General features: G+C 35.9%; 1 protein-coding gene across 1 annotated transcript; it reads left to right on the forward strand.

Moving 5' to 3' along the window:
- Nucleotides 1-26,777, forward strand: LOC131148779 (ABC transporter G family member 15-like). The gene is made up of 9 exons (XM_058098696.1): nucleotides 1-273; nucleotides 15,891-15,970; nucleotides 16,355-16,816; nucleotides 17,415-17,537; nucleotides 24,295-24,426; nucleotides 24,776-25,060; nucleotides 25,194-25,466; nucleotides 25,574-25,681; nucleotides 26,194-26,777. Exons 1-9 carry the CDS (start codon nucleotides 18-20, stop codon nucleotides 26,551-26,553), a joined length of 2,079 nt encoding a protein of 692 aa, XP_057954679.1. The 5' UTR covers nucleotides 1-17; the 3' UTR covers nucleotides 26,554-26,777.

Below are 26,777 nucleotides of genomic sequence, written 5' to 3' on the forward strand. Positions count from 1 at the left end.
CTGAAATAATTAAGGAAATGGAGATAGAGCTCAACCATGGCAGCAGCGGCAGTGGCGATGGTGGTTTCAGTCTGGGAAGGAGGGAAGAAGGGGAAGATATGTATTTGGTTTGGGAAGAGCTGAGTGCTGTGGTGGTAGCTCGCAGTAGCTGTGGTGGGATATTTCACAAGAGGCTGCTGAATGGGTTAAGTGGGTATGCTCATCCTGGCACCCTCTTGGCCATTATGGGTCCATCTGGCTCTGGCAAATCTACCCTTCTCAACTCTCTCGCTGGTTCCTCTCTCTCTCTCTCTCTCTCTCTCTCTCTATATATATATATATATACATATATGTGGGTTCTCTTTAACATGCACTCACACATGTATGTATGCATGTCTGAATGAATTAGAAAGGAAAAGTAAACGTTTGTGTATGTTTGTGTGTGTGTGTGTATTTTGTTGGGAGTGGGGGCAGGGGCTTTGTTTTTGAGTCAGAGAGGAAAAGCAGCAATTTTTCTTGATGGATTTTGACTATTGTGTGAAAATTTGTGTTGATGATTGGAGAGAGCATGCTGCTCCTTGCATTGAAATAGTAATCCCTCTATTCCCTCTAGATTATTCAACTGAAGGAGGCAAGGCGATAGAATCCTCATTTTCTTTCCTTGATTAGGTGTTTTGGTGCATGGAAAAAGAAACTCTCTGTGTTGTAGGATTAAAGCCTTGTGCTGTCTTCCCAAATTTGCTAGGAGTTAATATGTATATATACACACATATGTGTTGTTGTGCTGGAGACGCGGTTGCAAGCTAGAGATTGCAAGTTGTTATCCACCATTAAATTTAGATAAATGAAATTTCTCAATTTGGATTTATTGTAATTAATTGTAATTGATTATCAGTTACCTATAAATAGAGGAGCTGTGGAGAGTTGAAAAGCACAGAAAAGAAAAAAGAGGAAGAAGAGAAGCTGAGTGAGTTGTATTTTTCCGATGGTTTTTTAGTGAATTGTGGTGTGCTCCGTGGACGTAGCTCGATCTTGACCGAACCACGTAAATTTCTAGTGTCCCAATTTTTCTAGTTGCTCACAGGGCCCTAACAAGTAGTATCAAAGTCCGGTTAGAACAGAAAGGCTAGATTGGAGTTGTTTACCGAAATCAGAGTTCTGTCTAGTGGCTTGAAATTGAATTTTATGGCCACCATCACGTTCACCTCGCCGAGACGAAGCCAACGGTGCAAACTAGAGGTCGAAAGGAGCTCAGACGGAGGCACACGTGCCAACACGCACTTTGCTTGAGCAGGACGCCTCATCACGCGTTGGTGACTTGCCGCTCACGGGCGCCATGCGTCTTCCTTGCTCGGACCACCTCGACCCGACCTGACTATCCTTTATTTGACCCGAAAACCAATCCTCGACCTGAACCTGATCCGGATCCATACCCGGATCTAGCGACGCACTGAGTCAGTGCCACGTCACTTGCCACGGTAGCAGGTGGGCCCTAGTGTCACACCAGCACTACCACGTTAGTAGGTGGGCCCCAGTGCCACATCAATGAGTGGACCCCGCAGTGACACATCAGCACTGCCACGTCAGCACCCTGCCACGTCAGCATCGTTGACCAAATTTGACAAGGGTTGACTTGATCTTTGACCGGGCTTTTCAGAGTCATTTTGAGTTTGTTTTTTGAACGACTTGAACCATTGCTAAGGTTTTCGACTGTTTCGGATACAACCGTGCTGTCTATTTGAGCTAATTTCATCTCTAGATCAGCGAATCGAGATGTCGAACGAAAAAAGCTCAAAAATCGAAATGTTCAATGACAATAATTTCGATTTCTGGAAGATGCAGATTGAAGATTATTTATTTGGGAAGGAGTTGCACTTACCATTGAAGGGTAAGCTAGCTTCTATGAACGAGGACGAGTGGGAGTTGCTTGATCGAAAAGCTCTTGGAGCCATCAGAATGACATTGTCAAAGTCTGTGACATTCAATATCAAGCATACATTATCCACCAAGTCTCTGATGGATGCACTTTCTAATATGTACGAGTTGCCTTCAGTCGCTAACAAGGTACATCTTATGAAAAGATTATTTACTATGACTATGTCTGCAGGGGAAAGTTTAAAGTAGGCATTTGAATAATTTCAATGAGTTGTCGGATCAACTCACCTTAGTCGGGATAACATTTGATAATGAGATTCGTGCCCTATTGATTTTCAGTCAATTGCCCGAAAGTTGGAATGGTGTTGTTACTGCAATTACTAGCTTCGTAGGGAAATCAAAGCTTGTATACAATGAGGTCGTCAACATGATTTTAATAGAAGAAATCAGAATGCAGTCAAACTATGGTTTCACTTTGAGTTCAGCCTTGAACATGGAAAGTCGAGGCAGATGAAACAGGCATGGACGATCAAACAACATCAGCAGATCTAGGCCCAGGCAGTCTAAATTCAGAAATACCAGAGGTTCTTAGGACACAGGTTTCCAGGGCACAAAAATTATTGAATGCTAGAACTGTAGAAAAACTGGTAATTACAAAAATCAGTGCAAAAGTCTGAAGAAAAAATATGAGATGAGGGCAAAAACAAAAGCAAATGTTGCTTCAGAAAATGATGATATCTTGATCTGCTCTTTGGAGAGCAAAAAGGAGTTTTGAGTGTTAGATTCTGGAGCTTCATTCCATGCCACTTGCAGTAGAGATTGCTTAGAGGAGTATACATCAGGTAATTTCGTTAAAGTATATATTGACAATGATCAACCTTGCGACATTGCTGGTAAGGGGACAGTGAAGATAAAAATGAATGGGTCAGTATGGAAACTGAGAGATGTCAGATATATTCCAAACCTGAGGAAGAATTTGATCTCAGTCGGTCAACTAACAGATGAAGGATATAACACAATTATCATTGGTGATGAATGGAAGATTTTGAAGGGTGCATTGACAATTGCACGAGGTAAGAAAAGTGGTATTCTTTACGTAACTCCTAATGCATGCATGTCTATTACAGTTGCTATAGGAAATGATGATAGCAACTTATGGCATCAACGACTACGACTCGGACACCTGAGTGAGAAGGGACTTAGGGTGATGCACTCAAAGGGTAAGTTGAATGATTTACAGTTGGTGACGATTGACACATGTGAGGATTGCATAATTGGAAAACAGAAGAGAGTTAGTTTCTAGACAAACATCAGTACCCCAAAGAAGGAGAGACTTGAGTTAGTCCATTCAAATGTATGGGGGACCAACAACCATTTCCATCCACAAGTGGAAGCATTATTTCGTCACATTTATCGATGATCATTCACGAAAGGTATGAGTTTACTTCATGAAATATAAATCTGATGTTTTTTGATGCTTTTAAAATTTGGAAAGCAATGGTAGAAAATGAAACTGGTTTGAAAATCAAGAAGTTGAGAACAGATAACGGTGGTGAGTATGTTGACACTGAGTTCAAGAAATTCTGCTATGAGCATGGTATCAGAATAGAACAAACTATGCCAAGTATGCCTCAACACAACGGCGTAGCTGAGCGGATGAACAGAACGTTGACAGAAAAAATCAGAAGCATGCGTATGCAATCAGGCTTGCCAAAGATGTTTTGGGCAGAAGCAGTCAACACAGCAGCTTATTTGATTAACAAGAGTCCATCAAGACCATTGGACTATAGTCTACTAGAAGAAGTATGGAGTAATAAAGAGGTAAGACTTTCACATTTGAAAGTTTTTGGTTGTATTGCATATGTACATATCAATGATCATGTCAGGAATAAGCTAGATCTGAAATCCCGGAAATGCACTTTCATCAGTTATGGTGGAGATGAATATGGGTTTCGCATTGGGGATGATGAAAACAAAAAGGTGATCAGAAGTAGAGATGTGATTTTTGATGAAAAGGTGATGTACAAAGATAGACACACGACAGAGTCTGAAACAACCTTTGTAGATGTGGATGATGTTTTAGAAGGTGTAAGGACACGTCAGCAGAACAACGAGAATCCTCAGCAGAATATTGAGAATCCTGAGGCAGAGGAACCTATGGAGCAGATTGTTGCACCACCACCTCCTACTCCAGCACCAGAGTTTAGGAGATCTTCTCGGCAGCATGTACCAAACAGGAGGTATGTGAATCATTTACTTCTTACAGATGAAGGAGAACTTGAATACTATGTTGAAGCATGTCAGGCAGGAGATTCGAGCAAGTGGGAGCTTACAATGAAAGACGAGATGAAGTCTCTTAACTCCAACAAAACATGAGAATTAGCTAAGTTACCTAATGGTAAGAAGGCTCTTCACAACAAATGGGTGTCCAGGATCAAAGAAGAGCATGATGGATCCAAGAGGTATAAAACTCGGTTAGTAGTCAAAGGTTTCGAACAGAAAAAGGAATTGACTACACTGATATTTTTGCACCAGTTGTCAAGCTGACAACCATCAGATCTGTTTTGAGTATTGTTGCCTCAGAGGGTTTACATCTTGAGCAGTTGGATGTGAAGACGACATTTCTTCACGGTGATCTTGATGAAGAAATTAATATGCAACAGTCAGAAGGTTTCTCAGTTAAAGGTAAAAAGAATCTTGTATACAAATTGAAAAAGAGTTTGTATGGTCTCAAACAAGCTCCTAGGCAGTGGTACAAGAAATTTGACAGCTGTATGCAGATGAACAATTTTCAGAAGTGCAATGCCGACCACTGTTGCTACTTCAAGAGGTATCGTACTAGCTATATTATCCTATGTTGTTGATATGCTAGTCACAGGATTAGATATAGAAGAGATAAGAAAATTGAAGTAGCAATTGTCAGAGGAATTTGATATGAAATACTTGGGTCCTGCAAAGTAGATTCTTGGGATGGCGGATCTCTAGAGATAAGCAACAAGGAACGTTGCAGTTATCTCAGTCAGAGTACATCAGTCGTGTTTTACAGAAGTTTAACGTAAGCAGCGCCAAATCTATAAATACACCATTAGCAGGTCACTTTCGTCACTTTAAGGATCAGTCTCTCCAGACAGATAAAGAAAAAGACTTCATGGCTAAGGTACCATCTGCCTTAGCCGTTGGAAGTTTAATGTATGCTATGGTTGGTACTAGAACAAATATTGGCCAAGCAGTGGGAGCTGTCAGCAGATATATGTCAAATCTAGGGAAGACACACTGGGAAGCAGTGAAGTGAATTTTGAGATATTTACGTGGCACTATTGATAAGTGCCTATGTTTCGGCAAAAGCAATTTGAAAATTCAAGGATTTGTAGATGCTGATTTTGCACGTGAAATTGATCATCCCAGAAGCACCACCGGATATATATTCACTGTTGGTGCAACAACTGTTAGTTGGATGTCACAGATACAAAAGATTGTTATTCTATCTACTACAGAAGATGAGTATGCAGCAGTGACAGAAGCCAGTAAAGAGATAATTTGGCTTCAGGGTTTGTTAACGGAACTTGGATTAAAGCAGGAGAGGAATGTTTTGTACAGTGACAGTTAGAGTGTGATACACTTGGTAAAGAACTCCTCATTTCATTCCAGAACTAAACATATTGGATTGCATTATCACTTCATCAGATCTCTGATAGAGGACGGCGTGTTGACACTTGAAAAAATTCAAGGTAGCAGAAATCCGGCAGGTATATTAACTAAGGTGGTGACTACAAAGAAGCTGAAGTTGTGTTCAACTTCAGTTGGTCTTCATGCTTGAAGACATATTTTGAGCACATCATTTATTTTTATGATATTGGTTGAGGAGGCGTCTCCATCTCCAAGTGGGGGATTGTTGTGCTGGAGACGCGTGAGACGCTGAGCTGGAGACACGTTACAAGCTGGAGATTGCAAGCTGTTACCCGCCATTTAATTTAGATAAATGAAATTTCTCAATTTGGATTTATTGTAATTAATTGTAATTGATTATTAGCTACCTATAAATAGAGGAGCTGTGGAGAGTTTAAAAGCACAAAGAAGAAAAGAGAGGAAGAAGAGAGTGCGAGGAAGAGGGAAGTTGAGAGAGTTGTATTTTTCCGGCGGTTTTTTAGTGAATTGTGGTGTGTTCCGTGGACGTAGGTCGATCTTGACCGAAGCACGTAAATTTCTGGTGTCCCAATTTTTCTCGTTGCTCATAGGGTCCTAACATGTGTGTGTGGGTGTTCTTAATTTTGATCTTATTATTTGGTCTATTGGGAAGGTCATTGAACATGAGCCACCAAATGGGATAGCCCATATCCATCCTAAATGCACTAGGGGCCCGGTTGGGATTCATATATATGGTTTCTTGCAAGAAAATTTACATAAACACAGAAAATTTAAAATACACATATGCACACAATAAACACTGTAAAATATTTATGGAGAGTGATCAGAAATATGAAACTAAAATATATGGGTGGCTGCCCTTTGTTTTTAATCTTTCAAAGTTCTAAGTTGCATGATGGAGAGTGATCAGAAATATGAAACTAAAATATACGGGTGGCTGCCCTTTGTTTTTGATCTTTCAAAGTTCTAAGTTGCATGCAGTCACCCCCAATTCATTATTTATAACCAGAGAAAAAAGAGGAAGAAAACAGAAAAGAAGAGAGAAAGAAAAATAAAGAGTATAACAGAAGAGCAGAAAACAGAAAACCAAAAAACAAACTAACCAACTGACTAAAACTAACTGTTAACTGTAATAGTCACCCCAAATTCAGGGCCTTTTTTGTTGAAGAACTGCTCATACAAGATCAAGCAGAAAAAAAATGCTTGTTTTTATAGGTTGATTTTGGCTAAGTAATTAAGGTTCTGTTTAGAATTTGAAAAATGCTAGGGAAAGGAAAGGAAAATAGGAAGGATTCCACCTTCTAATGTAGAAAGTGAAAAATTAAAGAAAAGAAAAGAAAATATATAGCAAATTAATCCACAAAATATTAATTTTACACATCATTAACTTTTTAATTTTTCTTAATTTTTAATTATATTAGGGAAAAATTTTATTTATTTTTAACAATCTTTGATATAGGAAAAAAATACACTGGAGAATAAATTTCCTTCTTATTTTTTTGTCATTTCCTTTCATCGAACATAATTCTCAATCATAAAGGAGCCTAAAGCAAACAAACTAACAAAATGAATTTAAAGAGAAAAATAATTGATTCAAAGAGCCTATTAACTCTGTGCAAAATAATTTTCATTTTTGATTTCTAATTTTATAAACAATTACAAATATATCTCCATATTTTTCAATTTTCCAACATTGTGTTTTCTTTGGAGTTTTTTTTTTTTTTTTTTTCCAAAACCTTTGACATAGTTGATTCTCTCAAACTCTGGCAAGGCCACCCCAATGAGCCAGAAATGTAGGTTTTTCAATGGTGTTTTTATACCTTTAATATTTTTTTAATCCTTCTTTTTCACTTGACCAAATACTCGTAACAAAAGAAGGGGTCACCCCTTCTATAGCCTAATCCCAACATGCCTCTTTCTGATCGACCAAACAAATTATAGGACTTCAAGGGAAAAGTGCATGGTTGTTCTTTGAGCTAGCTAAATGACATTTAATCACTATAATTTTAATCAAATGCCAAATTACATCATACTTTGATTATATTAATTTCTGTACTGCTTTCTCTAGTTTGTACCAATTAATTTTTCATCCAAATTGTATTTAGTGTCGGCAAATTTAACAAAATTGCTGATGAGGAAACATTAGCCTTTATGAACAAAAAGACCCAAAGAACTTGAAAAGTAAGGGGTATTCGCAAGAGGGGGGTGAATTGGGATTTAAAATTTTTCTTTGTAAACTTTTAGTTAAGTATAACCCCTTTTGAATTTTAAGTTAATCTCACAATTCAATTTAACTTGATATTGATATAATTATTATCAACCACCTTATCTGTATTACCCAACAATTAATATGATGTTGTAAAGTCAATATATTTGAAAGTCATTCAAGATCTCAGCTTTTAAAATAAAACTTAATTCAATCAATTCAGTATCCAATGATATTCCAATAGCTTGATCAAATTTAAGAAACAATTTAAGATGGTGTAGTAACCAATATCAGATTTTAGTTTAGCTTTTGAATATGTCAATCTAACAAACAATATAGTATGCTGATAAAGAATAAAACTTAGAAATTCAACAGCCTTTCAAAATTCAGTCTTTGATATCTATCAATCAACACACTTCCTTTAATCAAGGTTTCCGCAAAAGATTAATCAACGTACTCCCTTTGAGGTTTCCGCAAAAGATCAATCAACGTACTCCCTTAAATCAAAGTTTCCTCAATTCCCAAAAGCAAATTTATTTTTAGCAATTTAATATCCAACCCACATAGTTTAAGTGTGCAGAAAATTAAAGAGAGGAGGGAAGAGAAAGACACCAAGATTTTACGAGATTCCGCTATACCCGCCTACATCCTCACTTTAGGCAACACACATAAGGATTCCACTATACCACTCCTTTACGGGTGAAGCAAACCTTTTACAACACTCCTTCAATAGGATAGAGCTCTATTCTCCAAGCGATACCTCACGCTCGGTACATTCTTTCAACTAGGGTGGGGCCTCCTCTCCAAGTGATACCCTACGCTTGGTACAACGATTCAACAATCCTGAACCGTCAAGAAAATCAAGAAACAAATTGGTGTACAAAGACACTCTCAACAAGAGCAGATTAGTACAATTGAAAACAATATACTTAAATCAAATAACAATATAGAAAGATGAAGTTCAAGTGTATATCACTGGGTTCTTTCTTAAATTGAAAGATTCAAAATTTGTGTGCAAAGATCGGTGAGAAAATATTTGCAAGATTCAGTAGAAAACTTCAGCAAGTATGTGAGCAAGAGAGATTTGAAGATTGTAAGCAATAAGGTTTGATTGCTGATTTTAATTCTTGGTATCTTAAATCCTTTGTCCTGGGGGGTATTTATAAAGTTTAGAAGGTGTATTTCGTGTTCCTCAAATGACTTGGAGTGTTTCCCAAGTTTTCATAACGTTTAAAATTTAAAAACTCAATTTTGGAAACTTCCCGTTACTTTTAAAAATTTGAATTTCAAAGGGTGAGTCGACTGGACTTAAGGGGTCAGTCGCTTGGACTTTAAATTTCAACGTATTTTTGAAGTCAGTACAGGGTCAATCGATTGGGCTTTGATGGGTTAGTCGCCTAGATAGGTTCTATCTATTGTTTAGTCGCCTGAACAGATGTGGTCAGTCGCCTGAGCTTCGACCACCTTTTAGTATTTTGGTCATAACTTTTTCTATAAAACTCTAAATAATATGTTCTTAGTATCAACAGAAATTTAAGAAAAAATTCTACAACTTTCATGTTGATCATTTTTGAAGATAAAAATTCGTTGATAGAGAAAATTGCACATCAATGCAGATATAGAAAAAAGAATAGAATTTGAAAAATTCTGTTTTGGTGCTTTTCATTCCAAAAATAATTTTAACCTTTTTGAAATAATTTTTGACTTTATAAAAATATTTTCCAAGTATATAAAAAGGTATCTAGGTCCAAGAAATTAACCTAAGAGTTTCGTGTATCCATATTGAAATCGTTTGAAGTACTTACGTGAGACTTCTTAAAACTTTAACTTTCTAAGCTCTAAGTTTTCATGTATTGGCTTTCATTCTTTGTATCTCTCTTGGGCTTTTCTTTCTTCAATTGTCTTTTGCTTCATCATGGGCCTAGTCTTTAATCATAATCTTCATGTGAGCTTCTTTACAAACACTTGAGCTTGATCTTTTAGGAACTTGATCTTTTATAAGAACTTTTGAGCTTGATCTCTTTATGAAAGCTTTTGAGTCTTGAAACATATCTTAGCAAAACATGTTAAGTTCCTTTAGTTTGTTATCATCAAAAAAAGATTCTAAGCTTTGTGAGGCCAACAATCTCCCCCTTTTTGATGATGACAAACAAAGAACAAAAAAATTGAGTAAGCCTTAAAAAGGCTCCCCTTTACAATAAGCATCATCTTAACAATATTTGCAATGCAAGATCAATTTCAATATCATGTTCATATATCAAGATTAGCTCAATATCATATTATGTCATAATTTAAGATCAATTATCATGTTCATATATTTCATTTCATAGTTGAGCCAATATACATGCTTAGGTATGTCATAATTTCAATATCATGTTCATATATCAAGATTAGCTCAATATCACATTATGTCATAATTCAAGATCAATTATCATGCTCATATATTTCATTTCATAGTTGAACCAATATACATGCTTAGGTAGGCAGTGTCATGCTAGTGTCGTGCTCAATTTTTGTCCAAAAATTCTCTCCCTTTTGACATCAATAAAAAAGAATAAGATATCAATAAAAAATATATAAATACTAAGGTAAAGAGCAACCATAAGCAAAAGTATATATCAAGTGAAGGCACAAAACAAAACTTTGCATTCATCATGCATAAAAAGATAGACAAGAAAATACAAAAGATTGTATATCATAATTTTCAATAATTTCTTAAATCATGATATCATTACATAACAAATCTAACTCCCCCTGAATGAAATGTATTTCATATTCAATAAATTCATAATTTCATTCTTGAAGTGCAAACTATGTATCCATGAATAGTATGAGTGTAAATATCATGTGAAGCTATGTTTTTAATTTTATCATGTCATGCTCTTTTTTAGTTTGCTAATATTTAGTTTTGCTAAATTTTCTCCTGCTTTTTTTTTTTTTATATCAACAAAAGAATAAATCGAGAGAAATATTATGCAAAGGTATTAAGGACAAAAAAAAAAAAAAAATCGCATTTAGATCACATAACAAGGTCCATAAGCCAGCATATATTTCAATCAAAATGTGATCATCCATCATTTAGCATGCAAAAGATATATAACATAATCTAAAATAAGCATGTGAACTAAGATGGCCAAGAGAAAACAAAAAAGAGCTAAACAAAAAAATAGTAGCATCAAATATTTCAACCCAGCTTAGTGTTTTTGACTTTTCTGCTATCTTCAAGCACTTATCCTTATTCCTTATTCAAAATTCTTATGCAATAAGTTCTATTTGCTTCAGATTTTTTTTCTTTTGATTTCAGATAATTCTTTTGCATATGAATACTCAAAATTCATATGGCTTTTCAAATCTCAATACTTTCTAAGTTTTAGCCTTGTACAATCCAAGTTTTCTTGATTTGTGGCCAACAATGCCATTCTTGTATTTATTTGTTTCAATTTGTCAATAAGCTCATAAACTCTTCTTTAAGATTTTTCATTTCAACTAGTTCAATATCCGTGTATTAATTGGGATTAAGTGAGCTTCTATAGATTGATCAAGGATAAATTTTCTTCTTATAGTTGAATTGACTATTTTGAATCCTGTAGGCTATGGAGGCATCCCTTTTCATTTTAGTATAGATTTAGCTTTCTTAATTTCTAAAAAGAGAATGACTATTCCTAATATCTTTGGAGTCTTTAGTTTGTAAACTAGGCTTTTTAGTATAGGTACCCATACTTTCTTGGATCCGGATGGTTTACCAAGTGATGTTTCTTTTATTCTCCAAACTTGTCTAGTTTTCACGCCCTTTCTCTTTAATGGACATTCAAACTTAATGTGTCCTTTCTTCTTACATAGGAAGCATGTGGTAGGAGTGTAAGCATTTGAAAAGGTGCTAGAATAATCTTTGGAGGCTTTTGCAAAGTACTCCATGTAGAGGTTCTTTTTCTTTGTGTTCTCAACTCCATTGAATCCTATGTCTTCTTTATCCAAAGACATTCTTTGTGATCCAATCATTTTATCAAGGTTTTCTTTTCCTCTAGTAAAATTGTAGATGATTTTGGCTTGATCCTCAATTTTAATATTAAGATCACGGATTTCTGAGTTTTGTATATTTTTACCCTTTATTTGCAGCATTACTAGATCTTGAGACATTTTGCTGATTTTACTTTCTAGTTCAGATATATATAGATCTTTCTTATATTCCACAGAAGATTGGGATCTTAAATCTTCAAATTCTTTCATCGCATTTTCATTCTTGCTTTCTAATCTTTTGATTTTAAAATTTTTGTTTTTCAGCAAGATTTTTAGATTCTAATTCTTTCGTTAAAGTTTCATTCTTATTTTTCAATGAAGTGTTTATAAGATGACATACCATCATCATTGGAGTCATTAGATGACCACGTTCTCGGAAAGGTATTCTTTGGATGGATATGTTGGGTCTCACTTCGTTTCGTCATTGATTTTTTTCTTTTAGTTTATTTTATTATTTTTATTTTTGTTAGACCTGCTTAAAATTGTTTCTTATTTAGTTTTGTTTGGATTTGTAGTCCTGTGTTGGGTGGTTGTTGATGTTGTTTTTTGGAGACCTTTAATGTTTTTTATCTATAATCTCCCAATGCTTGTCTTATAACCACGGTATTCCTCCACCAAAAGTGAGGGTATATTAATAAATAAATGGAGGTGTTGCCTTCCTTCTAAAAAGAAAAAAAAAATTGGAGTTATCAAATGAGCAAGATTCATTGCATGAGTCATTTAATGATTTGGATGTGAAACTTTGTTCTTCATCATCATCCCATGCATAAAGCAAGTATAAGTAACTTCTTGGTCATTTGATTTACTTTTTGAACTACTGGAACTTATATTGTCTAATGTGGTTGCCTTCATTGCCTTTTTCTTTTTCTTCTTAGAATCCCTCTTAAGCTATGGACAATCTGGTTTAATATGCCCAACTTTCTTGCAATTATAGCATGTAGGAGGTTCTTTCTTTGTTTCCTTTTTATTGGTTTTGCCTTCGTTTGATTTTGAGTCCCGGAATTTTTTAGTAAATTTTATCTTTCTTTTAAGTATTTTTGCAAGTTTCTTGGTTATGAAGACTATATCACTTACATCCATCACTTCTTCATCTTCATCGCTAGTGCTTTCACTTGAGGCTTTGAAAGCAATGGATTCCTTGTTTTTAGATTTTCCTTTAGTTCTTTCGTTTATTGCTATTTCATATGTGAGGAGAGAACCTATTAATTCATTTAGGGAGGTGTTTTTTCAAATTTCTTCCTTCAGTTATTCCAGTGGCCTTAGGTTCCCAAATCGGTGGAAGTTTTCTAAGAATTTTTCGGATCATTTCATAAGTTGAGTAATTCTTTCCTAAGGCATTGAGGGAGTTTATTATATGGGTGAACCTAGTGTACATACTAGTAATAGTTTCATTCGGGTTCATTCTAAAGGCCTCATACTCGCTTGTGAGCATATCAATTCTACTATCTCTAACATCAATCGTTCCTTCATAGGTTACCTGTAATTTATCCCATATTTCTTTGGCTAATTTACATGCCATGACCCTATTGAATTCATTTACGTCAAGAGCACAATATAATGCATTCATAGCGCTTAAGTTTACTTGCAACATCTTATGGTCATTGTCGGTCATCTCTTTTTCCTCTTTGGGTATTTCTTTACTATCTACGATTTTAGTGGGGATAAGGTCACCATGTGTGACAACTTTCCATGCTTTCCAATCCATAGTTTGTAAATAAATTCTAATTCTTTGTTTCTAAAAAGTGTAATTTACACCACAAAAGAGAGGAGGTCTAGAGGAAGATTGACCTTCGGCAAAGGGAGATACACCTAGGTGTGCCACAGGGATCTTTGTGTAGCTTCTAGGTTAAGATTTACCACAACCTCGCTCTGATACTAATTAAAAAGTAAGGTATATTCCCAAGAGGGGAGGTGAATTGGGATTTAAAATTTTAGAAGTATAACCCCTTTTGAATTTTAAGTTAATCTCACAATTCAATTTAACTTAATATTGATATAATTATTATCAACCACCTTATCTTATTACCCAACAATTAATATGATGTTGTAAAGTCAATATATTTGAAAGTCACTCAAGATCTCAGCTTTTAAAATCCAACCAACTCAGTATCCAATGATATTACAATAGCTTGATCAAATTTAAGAAACAATTTAAGATGGTGTAGTAACCAATATCAGATTTTAGTTTAGCTTTCGAATATGTGAATCCAACAAATAATATAGTATGTTGATAAAGAATCAAACTTAGAAATTCAGCAGCCTTTCAAAATCCAGTCTTTGATATCTATCAATCAACACACTTCCTTTAATCAAGGTTTCCGCAAAAGATTAATCAACATACTCCCTTTGAGGTTTCTGCAAAAGATCAATCAACGTACTCCCTTAAATCAAAGTTTCCTCAATTCCCAAAAACAAATTAATTTTCAACAATTTAATATCCAACCCACGCAATTTAAGTGTGCAGAAAATTAAAGAGAGTAGGGAAGATAAAGACACCAAGATTTTACGAGGTTCGGCTATACCCGCTTACGTCCTCGCCTTAGGCAACACACTTAAGGATTCCACTATACCACTCTTTTATGGGCGGAGCAAACCTTTTACAACACTCCTTCAATAGGATAGAACCGTCCTTTCCAAGTGATACCCCATGCTCGGTACACTCCTTCAACTAGGGTGGAGCCCTCTCTCCAAGCGATACCCTATGCTTGGTACAACGATTCAGCAATCCTGAACCGTCAAGAAAATCAAGAAACAAATTGGTGTACAAAGACACTCTCAATAAGAGCAGATTAGTACAATTGAAAACAATATATTTCAATCAAATAACAATAGAGAAAGATGAAGCGCAAGTGTATATCATTGGGTTCTTTGTAGATTGAAAGATTCAGAATTTGTGCGCAAAGATTGGTGAGAAAATATCAGCAAGACTCAGTAGAAAGCTTCAGCAAGTATGTGAGCAAGGGAGCTTTTGAAGATTGTAAACAATAAGGTTTGATTGCTGATATTAATTCTTGGTATCTAAAATCCTTTGTCTTGGGGGGTATTTATAGAGTTTAGAAGGTGTATTTCATGTTCCCCAAGTGACTTGGAATGTTTCACAAGTTTTCATAACGTTTAGAATTCAAAAACTCAATTATGAAAACTTCCTGTTACTTTTAAAAATATGAATTTCGAAGGGCCAGTCGACTGGACTTAAGGGGTCAGTCGCTTGGACTTTAAATTTCACCGTATTTTTGAAGTCAGTATAGGGTCAGTCAACTGGGCTTTGATGGGTCAGTCGCCTGGACAGGTGCTGTTTGCTGTTGAGTCGCCTGAATAGATATGGTTAGTCGCCTGACAGTTTCTACCACCCTTCAGTATTTTGGTCATAAAGTTTTTTATAAAATTCCAAATTAGATGTTCTTAGTATCAACAGAAAGTTAAGAAAAAATCCTACAAATTTCATGTTGCTCATTTTTTAAGATAAAAATCCATTGATTGAGAAAACTGCACATCAATGCGGATATAGAAAAATTAACAGAATTTGGAAAATCCTGTTTTGGTGCTTTTTATTTCAAAAATAATTTTAACCTTTTTGAAATAATTTTTGACTTTATAAAAATATTTTCCAAGTATTTTAAAAGGTATTTAGGTCCAAGAAATTAACCTAAAAGTTTCATGTATCCATATTGAAATCGTTTGAAATACTTACATGAGACTTCTTAAAACTTTAACTTTCTAAACTCTAAGCCTTCATGTATTGGCTTCCATTCTTTGTATCTCTCTTGGGCTTTTCTTTCTTCAATTGTCTTTTGCTTCATCATGAGCCAAGTCTTTAAAGCATAATCTTCATGTGAGTTTCTTTACAAATACTTGAGCTTGATCTTTTTGGAACTTGGTCTTTTATAAGAACTTTTGAACTTTATTTCTTTATGAAAGCTTTTGAGCCCTAAAACGTTTCTTAGCAAAACATGTTAAGTTTCTTTAGTTTGTTATCATCAAAATAAGATTCTAAGCCTTGTGAGGTCAACAAAACCTTAAAAAGGTAAAAAAGAATACCTGCATGACATTTAAGAATATTTGGGGACAATTTGGTGTTAGATCAAAATATTCAAAGTAGCATTTAATTATTTATTTCTTTTGAGCACCAATTAAAGTTTTGGTTAATCCATGAACTTGAATGTTGCAGGTAGACAGTCTGGAAATGTCATGGTGACTGGAAATATTCTTCTTAATGGGAAGAAGAGGAGGCTGGATTATGGTGTTGCTGTAAGTGACCTTTTTTATTGTTTGTAATTAGCTGTGTCAACTCTAGATTCAAACAAAACTGCAGAACCTCAAATTCACACGAGGGTTTGGAAATAATGTACATAGAAAGTTACAAAAATGGACTATTTTTTCAGTGATTTTAAATTAAAATTAAATCCCTAATGTTATGAGCCTTTTTTTTTTCTAAAAAATTTGTCATATTTAGGCTAAATTGAAGGAAGAATGCCTTCCAATGTCCACAGCTTCATTTCAATGTCCATGATTGTCTTGAGATATTCATTTCAATCACTTCTTTTTTCTTTTAAATTTTTTAGTGAACATTTCTTTCTTTTTAAATTCTCTGAGCATCCTTTTATCGGTTTTTTTTTAACATTATTATTCCAGGCTTATGTGACACAAGAGGATACACTGTTAGGAACTCTCACTGTTAAAGAAACTATTGCTTACTCAGCCCATTTGAGGCTTCCAACTACCATGACCAGAGAAGAGGTCAATAAAACAGTAAATGAAGTAATTCAAGAAATGGGTCTCCAAGATTGCGCTGATCTGTTAATTGGAAACTGGCATTTAAGGGGTATAAGTGGTGGGGAGAAGAGAAGACTGAGCATTGCACTAGAAATCCTCACAAAACCCAATCTCTTGTTTCTGGATGAACCCACTAGTGGCCTTGATGCTGCTTCGGCTTTCTTTGTGATTCAGATTCTTAGAAATGTTGCTTTTAATGGAAGAACAGTCATCCTTTCGATTCACCAGCCATCTAGTGAAGTTTTTGAGCTCTTTGACAACCTTTTTTTACTAGCTGGTGGTGAAACTGTCTACTTTGGAGGAGCAAAGATGGCATTGCAGGTAAGGATGTATGATAGAATAGAATAGTCTGCAAAATTGCCACTAGTGATGGCCAAAATCAAGTTGAAAGTCTGAAATTTTAAAATTTCATTGCACAAGCTTTAAAATCTTAAATATGTTTAATATATAATACGTGGTTGATTAGTCATTAGAGAGGAAGTATAATCTGTTTCCTGGCATGGTCAAAAATTTCAACTGTGAAAAATTCTCAAATTGGTGAAATTTTTGAGACAGGACACTTTCTTTTGTTGATGGCAATGCTTCTTCTAAAATTCTGAATTTTCATAGTCTGACCTTAATATAATGATCAGTATTGCACAAGTTATAAATAGTGAAGTCTTCCTCAGCAAAAATAAAAAATAAAAAATAGCGAAGTCTGTGTTTGTGTGCAATTGTTTTCTCAAATAAATTTAAAATGGTTAAAACTTTTTATGTTTTATTGACATATTGAAATTATATGTACTTAAAACTTCATAAGGTGTTGCCAGCTCATGAAATTTTGGTGCTCCATATGACTTCATTTTGTACTTAAAATATGGAATATTGAACAATTGCGTATAGTCCAGTCTTAATTGATTTTCATCATTAATTATTGCAGTTCTTCGCCGAAACTGGATTTCCATGTCCAAGTAGAAGAAATCCTTCTGATCATTTCCTTCGATTTATCAATTCAGACTTTGACAATGTCACAATCACTTCAAATGAACCTTTTATGATATCTGTAAGTATGTGTTAATAGCTTTAGTGTTGTTTTTCTGGTGTCAACTGTGAATTACCGTTTAAAAGCGCTCTTTGGGTTGCTTTTGGGTGTGATTGTGGAATGTGGTTTGTGTTCTGTCCTTGGGGTTGCTGTGACCTGATTTCATCTATGTATATCATGTTCCCAAATTGTAATGGATTGAACATGAAAATGCTGAATTTGTAACAGTTTGGTTTTCTAACCATACATTACTTGTGTTTAAGTGCCTATATATTGCTCCGTAAGAGTTCTAAATCAGCTCCTTGTTTCCATATATTAAACCAAATAACAAAATAGCCATTGAAAATTTTGCCTCAGGTCTTAGGCCTTTAGCCATCTAGCCTTCAAGGAGGCCCTCACTTGTATGCTTAAGAGCCAAGGAGAAATTTATCAATACATTTGTTACAAAGTGAAGAACCTATTAGGGAAAATATTATATTATATATGAACTAATTCCCACAAGTAAATCAATGGAGTAATGCTGTTAGGAAATTGAATGGGTAGGAACAGTATCACACAGCTAAAACAAGAAATTAGAAAAGAGAAATTGACACCAAGATTTACGTGGAAAACCCCCAAACAAATTGAGGGAAAAACCACGGGCAAGAGTAGAAGGAATCCACTATGAAAAAATAATAATACAACTTCTCTCAAATTAGGAGAAACAAGAAACACGGGCTACAACAGAGATACTTTGTAGGAGAGTACTTGATCTCTCTCTAAAGGTGGAGTTGGAGATGCTTGGGATGGATACAACTTCCTTCACCACCACTTCCCTATTTATAGGGGTTTTGTAAGCCTCTTTTTCAAAGTCATCGAATGAATAGTGTAGCCACCTTTGTAGACTTGTGCAGCCACTAAATGAATAGTGCAACCATCAAATGAATAGTGTAGCCACCTTTGTAGACTTGTGCAGCCATCAAATGAATAGTGCAGCCACCATATAAATAGTACAACCACCATATGAATAGTACAGCCCCTATGTTAGACTTTGAATGCTTGAAAAAGACTTTACAATTTAACAAATGCAAAAATGAATAAATAAAATGAGACACACAAAATTTAACGTCGTTCCCTCAAATGTTGAGGTACGTCCACGGGGCACGGCGGTCCAAATCTACTATCACCAAATATGTTGTACAAAGTGGATACAAAAGGCATAAGCCTTACAAATACACAAGAGTTTATAAATAAATGTAGTAAGATGGAAAGCTCTCACCAAATACTCTGAACAAAACTCTCAAAAAAAGAACCAACCAAAATAGCACAATCAGAAGCTCCCAAAAAAATACTGATAATAAAACGCAGCTGGAGTCGCAAGAAGAAGAAAGCAGCAGCAGGTTGCTGCAACAAAAAAAACCGGCTGCTCTGTTGGCGTGAGGATGAGCTACTGCAGGCCGGAAGAGCGCAGCAGGCGCTGGCTGTGTGTAAAAAAGATGGAATGGAGAGAGGCTGCTATCCAGGAGTTGCTGCTACTATGTACCGAAATTCTAATTGGAGAGAAAAACTGGGGCAGCTGCTTGCTGCGCATGGCCTTTTGAGAATACCAAAGGACATGCCCCACACATGCCTTTTTGGAGAAGCCAACAAAGCATTAACAAAAAAAACTTTTTCAAGATATGGGCCCCACAAGGAGGGATACCCAACAAATCTCCCCCTCCCGACTTATGGGGACGACTCCACCAATCCGGCCAAAACTCTACACTTCACATGTTTGTCCCTTGACAATGCTTTAGTCATCATATCCGAACCATTATCATCAGTGTGAATTTTGTCAAGTTGCAATAATTTCTTATCCAACACATCCCGAATCCAATGATATCTAACATCAATATGTTTTGACTTTGAATGGAAGATAAAATTCTTATTCAAATGAATTGCACTTTGGCTATCACAATAAAGAACATACATTTCTTGTTCCATGCCCAACTCTTTTAAGAATCTCTTCAACCAAAGTAATTCTTTGCAAGATTCCGTAATGGCAATAAACTTGGCTTCCGTAATAGATAGAACAACACATTTCTGTAATTTAGATTGTCATGCCACAACTCTCCTACAAAAGTCATCAAATAACCCGAAGTGGATTTTCTAGAATCAACATCACCAGCCATGTCGGCATCCGTGAATCCATGGAGCGTAGATTTACCATTTCCAAAGCACAAGCACACCTTTGAAGTGCCTCTAAGGTATCAGAGAATCCATTTTACCGCTAACCAATGCTCCTTTCCTGGATTAGAGAGAAACCGGCTAACAACTCCAACAGCATAAGCTAAATCCGGTCTTGTGCAAACCATTGCATACATTAAGGAACCAATGGCCGAAGCATAAGGAATTTTCTTCATCCCTTCCTTGTCTTTTTCACTTGTAGGATTTTGTTTTAAACTAAACTTGAAGTGACTAGCAAGTGGGCAATCAGCGAACAATTCTCATGCCAAGAATTTGTTTTGAGACAACCAAATTGAACTTCTCAAGCACTTTTTCAATGTAACTTTCTTGAGACAACCAAATTTGCCTTTTTTACGATCACGAACAATTCTCATGCCAAGAATTTGTTTTGCTAGTCCCAAGTCTTTCATAGTAAAAGACTTGCTCAACTCCAACTTCAATTTGTCAATCTTAGAGAAGTCCTGTCCTACAATGAGCATATCATCAATATAGAGTAAGAGAATAATATAAGTACCATCCGAAAATCTTTTCACAAACACATAATCATCCGAAGAGGTTTTTGAGTAACCATGATTAATCATGAAAGAATCAAATTTCTTGTACCATTTCCGTGGTGCTTGCTTCAACCCATGCAAACTTTTCTTTAATTTGCACACAAAATTCTCTTTCCTTTTTTGTTTGAAGCCTTCCGGTTGTTTCATGTAAATTTCATTTTCCAAGTCACCATGTAAGAAAGCGGTTTTCACATCTAGGTGCTCAACTTCTAAATTCAAGTATGCTACCATGCCAAGAACAACCCGAATAGATGACATCTTTACAACCGGTGAAAATATTTCATCAAAGTCAATTCCTTTTTTCTGACCAAAGCCTTTTATCACAAGCCTAGCCTTGTACCGAAAATTATTTCCATCATTTTTCAGCCTAAACACCCATTTATTTTTCAAAACTTTCTTTCCAGGAGGAAGTTTAACCAAATTATAAGTGTAATTGTCAACTATGGAATTCATTTCCTCTTGCATAAGCTCCATCCATTCAACTTTATTTTCATGGTTCATGGCTTCTTGATAGCTTTCGGGTTCCCCTTGATCCGTTAGAGTAACATAGTCACTTGATGGATATTTAGATGAAGGTCTTGGCTCTCTTGAAAACCTTCTCAATTGAGCTTGCTCTTGAACTTGTTGCTCCCCCTCATTTTCATCTTCAACATCATTAGGAATTTCATCATTTCCAACATCTTCAAGAGGTGGAAGAACATCTTCCATATTTTCATCATGTGCCAAAGATGGAGAAGGTAAGTCTAAGTCAACAAAATCATTCCCATTGGATTGTGGTTGCTCAACCGTGCCAAAATCTTCAATTGTTCGATCTTCAAAAAATACAACATCTCAGCTTCTAACAATTTTCTTGTCAACCGGATTCCACAATCTGTATCCAAATTCATCATGCCCATAGCCAAGAAAAATACATTGCTTTGTCGTGTCATCAAGTTTGGATCTTTCATCTTTTGGAATGTGAACAAATGCATGACAACCAAACACTTTCAAGTGATCATGAGTGACATCCTTACCTTTCCAAATTTTTTTAGGAACTTCACCAAATAAAGGAGTTGAAGGAGACAAATTAATCAAGTCCACCGCCGTCCGCATTGCTTCACCCCAAAGTGATTTTGGCAACTTCGCATGAGAGAGCATACATCTCATTCTCTCGAGTATAGTGCGGTTCATCCTTTCAGCAATACCATTTTGTTGAGGGGTTTTCTTGACGGTCTTTTGATGTCTAATTCCTTGGCTGTAACAATATGCATCAAATGGACGAATGTACTCTCCACCATTATCCGAGCGCACACATTTCACCTTCTTTCCAGTCTCCCTTTCAACTTTAACCTGAAAATGCTTAAACACATCTAAGACTTGATCTTTAGTCTTCAAAGTGTAAGCCCAAACTTTTCTTGAACAATCATCAATAAAGGTAACAAAATAAAGTGTACCACCATGAGATTTAAATTTCAAAGGATCACATACATCTGAATGTATCAAATCTAAAACATTAGATTTTTTAGTAACAAACTTTGTACGAAAAGGAGCTCTATGTTGCTTACCGGCCAAACAATGAACACAAGCTTTAAGAGAGGTACCTTTCATCCCGGGTAGGAGCTTTTGTTTGAACAAAAACTGCATTCCTTTTTCACTCATGTGACCAAGTCGCTTATGCCACAAATCGGTGGAAGAGTGACTTTCAATTGCATTCACAACACCATTACCAATTTTACCTTGCATCATATAAAGTGTACCGGTTTTCTTGCCTTTAGCCACCACCAAATTACCCTTTGTGAGCTTCCATTTTCCATCACCAAAATGGTTGTCAAACCCTTCATCATCAAGCTTTTCGGTAGATATCAAATTTAGTCGAATATCGGGTACATGTCTCACATCTTTGAGCACCAACTTGCATCCCAAATTTGCTTCCAAACAAACATTTCCCATGCCAACAATTTTTGACAAACCTTCATTTCCCATCTGAACAACTCCATAATTTCCTTTGGAATAAGAAGTGAAGAAATCTCGTCGAGAAGTGACATGGAATGACGCACCGGAATCAATAATCCAATCAGTCTCTTGACTTGTCAAATTAATGCAACTTTTATCACAAACAACCATGAGATCACCATCAGATGCAACTGAAGTTGTGTCTTCATGTCATTTCTCAAAAGTTTTCTTTTTGTTTTGCTCCTTAAATTTCAATTTTCTACACTCCCGCTTCATATGCCCCCTTTTATGACAATAGTGGCACTCAATATCTTTTTTCGAAACTGAGCTGGACCGACCTCTTGATTTATCATTACAGTGAGAATATTTGCTTTTACTTCTACCTCTCCCCCGGTTTTCTGTCACAAGTGCCTCTGAATGAGAAGAGCCAACTGTTTTTCTTCTAATTTCTTCATTCAACAAGCTGTTAGTTACTTGGTTTATAGTAACAATTCCATCAGGAGCCGAATTACTAACAGTCACAACCAAAGTCTCCCAACTTTCCGGCAAAGAGTTAAGAAGTATTAAGGCCTGCAATTCATCATCAAAAACTATTTTCATAGTAGTAAGCTGATTGATAATATTTTTCATCTCATTCAAATGCTTAGTAATAAGACCACCGTCTTTATATTTCAAATTCACCAATTTTTGGAAAGGAAAAGTTTTATTTGTAGCCGAATTTCTATCATAAAGACTCCAGTTTTTTCCACAATTCATGTGCTGAAGTTTCAGTAGAAACATGATGAAAAACACTATCATCAATCCATTGCCGGATAACACCAACGGTTTTCCTATTAAGTCTATTCCACTCATCATCACTCATGTCTTTAGGCTTTCGGCTATCAACTTCAATAGGCCCATCCAAATCTTTGTAAAATAAAAGATCTTACATTTTTGTTTTCCAAGTTACCCAATTGCTTCCATTGAAGCTAATCATACGGCCAACATTACCATCCATGATTTACACAAATTTAATGCGTACAAATAACACGGCTCTGATACTACTTGTTAGGGAAAATATTATATTATATATGAATTAATTCTCACAAGTAAATCAATGGAGTAATGCAAAAATGAATAAATAAAATGAGACACACAAAATTTAACGCGGTTCCCTCAAATGTTGAGGTACGTCCACGGGATACGGCGGTCCAAATCCACTATCACCAAATATGTTGTATAAAGTGGATACAAAAGGCATAAGCCTTACAAATACACAAGAGTGTATAAATAAATATAGTAAGATGGAAAGCATAAATATAGTAAGATGGAAAGCTCTCAACAAATATTTTAAACAAAACTCCAAAAAAAAGAACCAACCAAAATAGCACAATCAGAAGCTCCCAAAAAATACTGATAATAAAACGCAGCCGGAGTCACAAGAAGAAGAAAGCAGCAGCAGGTTGCTGCAACAAAAAAAACCGGCTGCTCTGCTGGCGTGAGGACGAGCTACTGCAGGCCGGAAGAGCGCTGCAGGTGCTGGCTGTGTGTAAAAAAGATGGAATGGAGAGAGGCTGCTATCCAGGAGTTGTTGCTACTATGTACCAAAATTCTAATTGGAGAGAAAAACTGGGGCAGCTGCTTGCTGCGCATGGCCTTTTGAGAATACCAAAGGACATGCCCCACACATGCCTTTTTGGAGAAGCCAACAAAGCATTAACAAAAAAAACTTTTTCAAGAAATGGGCCCCACAAGGAGGGACAACCAACAAACCCAAGCACTCAGTTTGCATGTGCGGATGTGCCTGCACATGCTTGTGTGTACATACGGTTTGTGCCAGTTGGCTAGTGTCTGTACTTTGCAGCAAAATAACCTCCACTCTGCTGCTTGTCGATTCTCCAACCTCTGCAGTATGCTTGTTGTCAATTCCGGGATCCCATAAGATTAGTATTTTATTTTGAAATTCTGTTAACAAGCTAGGCAAGTTTTATACACACCAATGCACGCAAACATGCCTTTCATTTTTATTTTTGCATCCTTCGCGGCTTCGCCAATAGAATTATGTGGAGTTAATGTTTCTTATCTCATTTCTCAATTACAATTTACAGGAAATTGAAAAATCATCAGGTTCTGTGATGAATTTGGCAACAGCAAATATAAAGGCAATGCTCATTGAGCAATACAAGTGCTCACAGTATGCAACTAGATCAAAAGAAAGGATTCAAGAAATTTTAACCATTGTAAGCCGTTCTGCTAACTTGGGCTTTACAGGTTTATCTTAGTGTCTAAACTTTCTTTTTTTTGTTCTTTATTTCACCGGCAAACTAACTTGGGTTTTGGAGATAAAAGTATTCCACAAAACACACAATATTACATTGAAGCATGTCAAATTGCATATTGAAGAATTTCGTTGATCTAAACATATCTTCTCATAACTAGAAAAAGTTCTCTAAGTCATTCAGCTTCTCAATCCAAATGTGCATCGTTCAAGATGGTAAGACACCCATCCTAAAGGTGTCACCTATGAGAACAGAATCTCTCTATAGCATTGCCTAACATGAATCCAATGAGTTGTTTCATGCACTGCAGGATGGGCTTGTGACAGAAACAAAAGCTGGCAGCCAAGCAAGATGGTGGAAGCAACTTCTGACATTAACACGGAGATCTTTCGTGAATATGCATAGGGATTTGGGATATTACTGGATAAGAATAGCACTTTATATACTTGTTTCTATTTGTGTTGGATCCCTCTATTATGATATTGGCACTAGCTACTCTTCAATCTGGGCTCGAGGATCTTGCTGTGGTTTTGTAACAGGCTTTATGACATTCATGTCCATTGGAGGCTTCCCATCCTTCACTGAAGAAATGAAGGTAACCAATCTTACTTTTCTGGGATAAATACGAGGTGAAATTATTATACACACATATAAATTCACCCTGGCTTCTTAGAAGGCATGCCATTCTCTGTGCTTTTGATATTAATTTCTTTGGCCTTGAAACACAGGTTTTCCATCGAGAGAGACTCAATGGGCACTATGGAAATGCAGTGTTTATCCTTTCCAACTTCCTCTCTTCACTCCTTTTCTTGGTTGCTTTGACGCTTGCTAGTGGGACTATCACAACTTATATGGTGAAATTTCGTCCTGAATTTTCATTCTATGTATTTTTCTGCCTCAATATGTTCAGTTGCATTGCCAACATAGAGAGCTGCATGATGGTTATAGCTTCATTGGTTCCTAACTACAAGATGGGAGTTGTGGTCGGGGCTGGAATGATTGTAAGAATACTGCATCTTAACATTTGATCTGCTTCTTAATAATTTCATCTTCATCATTTATTTACCACCAATGTCATCCTTAACACAGTGAATGGTTTTGTATTCAGGGAATCATGATGCTAACCAGTGGGTTTTACCGATTTCTGCCTGATCTTCCTAAACCATTCTGGCGGTACCCATTTTCATACATCAATTACCTAGCATGGGCATTACAGGTAGGTCATGCATAACATATTAACATTTATGTACATAGATTATGCTAAATAAAAGATCAAAAGCAAAAGAAAATACAACACCACTTCAGATTTTGAGCCCTTTTTTTTTTTTTTTCATTGCTGGAAAGATGGTAACCTGCCAAGGCATAAAAGTTGGACATGATATTCATCCAACATTTGTGTATTTATTTTCAGATCATATAGGAACTGCAAGCTTCACCAAGTGGAAAGAGATTCAAAGAAATTTTATGACTTTTCCCCTAAAAACTGCTAAGGCTTTATAGGGGTGTTTGGGGTTGCTTGTGAAAATTACTGACTTATGATTTGAGAAACTGATTTTTTCTTAAATAACTCAAATAAGAATAAGTAACTTATTTAAATTTAAACTTGCATATGTCACTTCCATAACTAATCCCATAATGCACTTGAGACCAAGCCCCGAGTAAGACAAAACCAAAGCATGTTTTCACATGGAACGATTTAAATCCGTTGCTGTTATGATGTGAATGCAGGGAGCTCACAAGAACAACTTGATCGGGCTTGAGTTTGATCCTCTAGTTCCTGGTGAACCCAAAGTTAAGGGGGATGTTATCATCACAACTATGTTTGGAGTCAAGTTGAATCACTCAAAATGGTGGGACTTGTCTGTTGTTGTGATCAGCTTCATATCTTATAGAATTTTGTTCCTAGCAATTCTCAAGTTCAAGGAGGGAGTTTTGCCATGGTTTCGATGGCTTTACATCAAGCAGATTTTGGATCACCATGAGAAGAAACACTCTTTGTTCAGTGAGAAGACATATGTCCCTTCCAAGAGGCACCAAAATCTTCATCCATTGTCTGCTCAGGAGGGTCTCAACTCTCCTATTCCCTAGAGCTAGAACCAGCTAGCATACAACCATTACTGCAAGTTAAGAAGGCACAGCTTATGATCCAATGCAGCTATGTGATTACATGTGGTGTTAAAAAAATATTTGATACTTTTTTTCTGTCTTTGGTTTCTTTTTTGTTGTCTTGCTTGTAAACTTGCATTATGATTATGATAATCTAATCTATCACAAGCGGCTAACAAGTAGTAATTGTTGGTGTGATCTTGACA

The sequence above is a fragment of the Malania oleifera genome, chromosome 2 (genome assembly GCF_029873635.1).
Source record: "Malania oleifera isolate guangnan ecotype guangnan chromosome 2, ASM2987363v1, whole genome shotgun sequence".
Lineage (NCBI taxonomy): Eukaryota > Viridiplantae > Streptophyta > Magnoliopsida > Santalales > Ximeniaceae > Malania > Malania oleifera.

What these genes read in the sequence shown, in the direction of transcription:
- LOC131148779 (XM_058098696.1), top strand. Translation starts at nt 18, where the DNA reads ATGGAGATAGAGCTCAACCATGGCAGCAGCGGCAGTGGCGATGGTGGT. An exon ending in CCTTCTCAACTCTCTCGCTG is followed by an intron (nt 274 to 15,890) that starts GTTCCTCTCTCT and finishes TGAATGTTGCAG; the next exon opens with GTAGACAGTCTGGAAATGTC. An exon ending in TGGTCGGGGCTGGAATGATT is followed by an intron (nt 25,467 to 25,573) that starts GTAAGAATACTG and finishes TTTTGTATTCAG; the next exon opens with GGAATCATGATGCTAACCAG.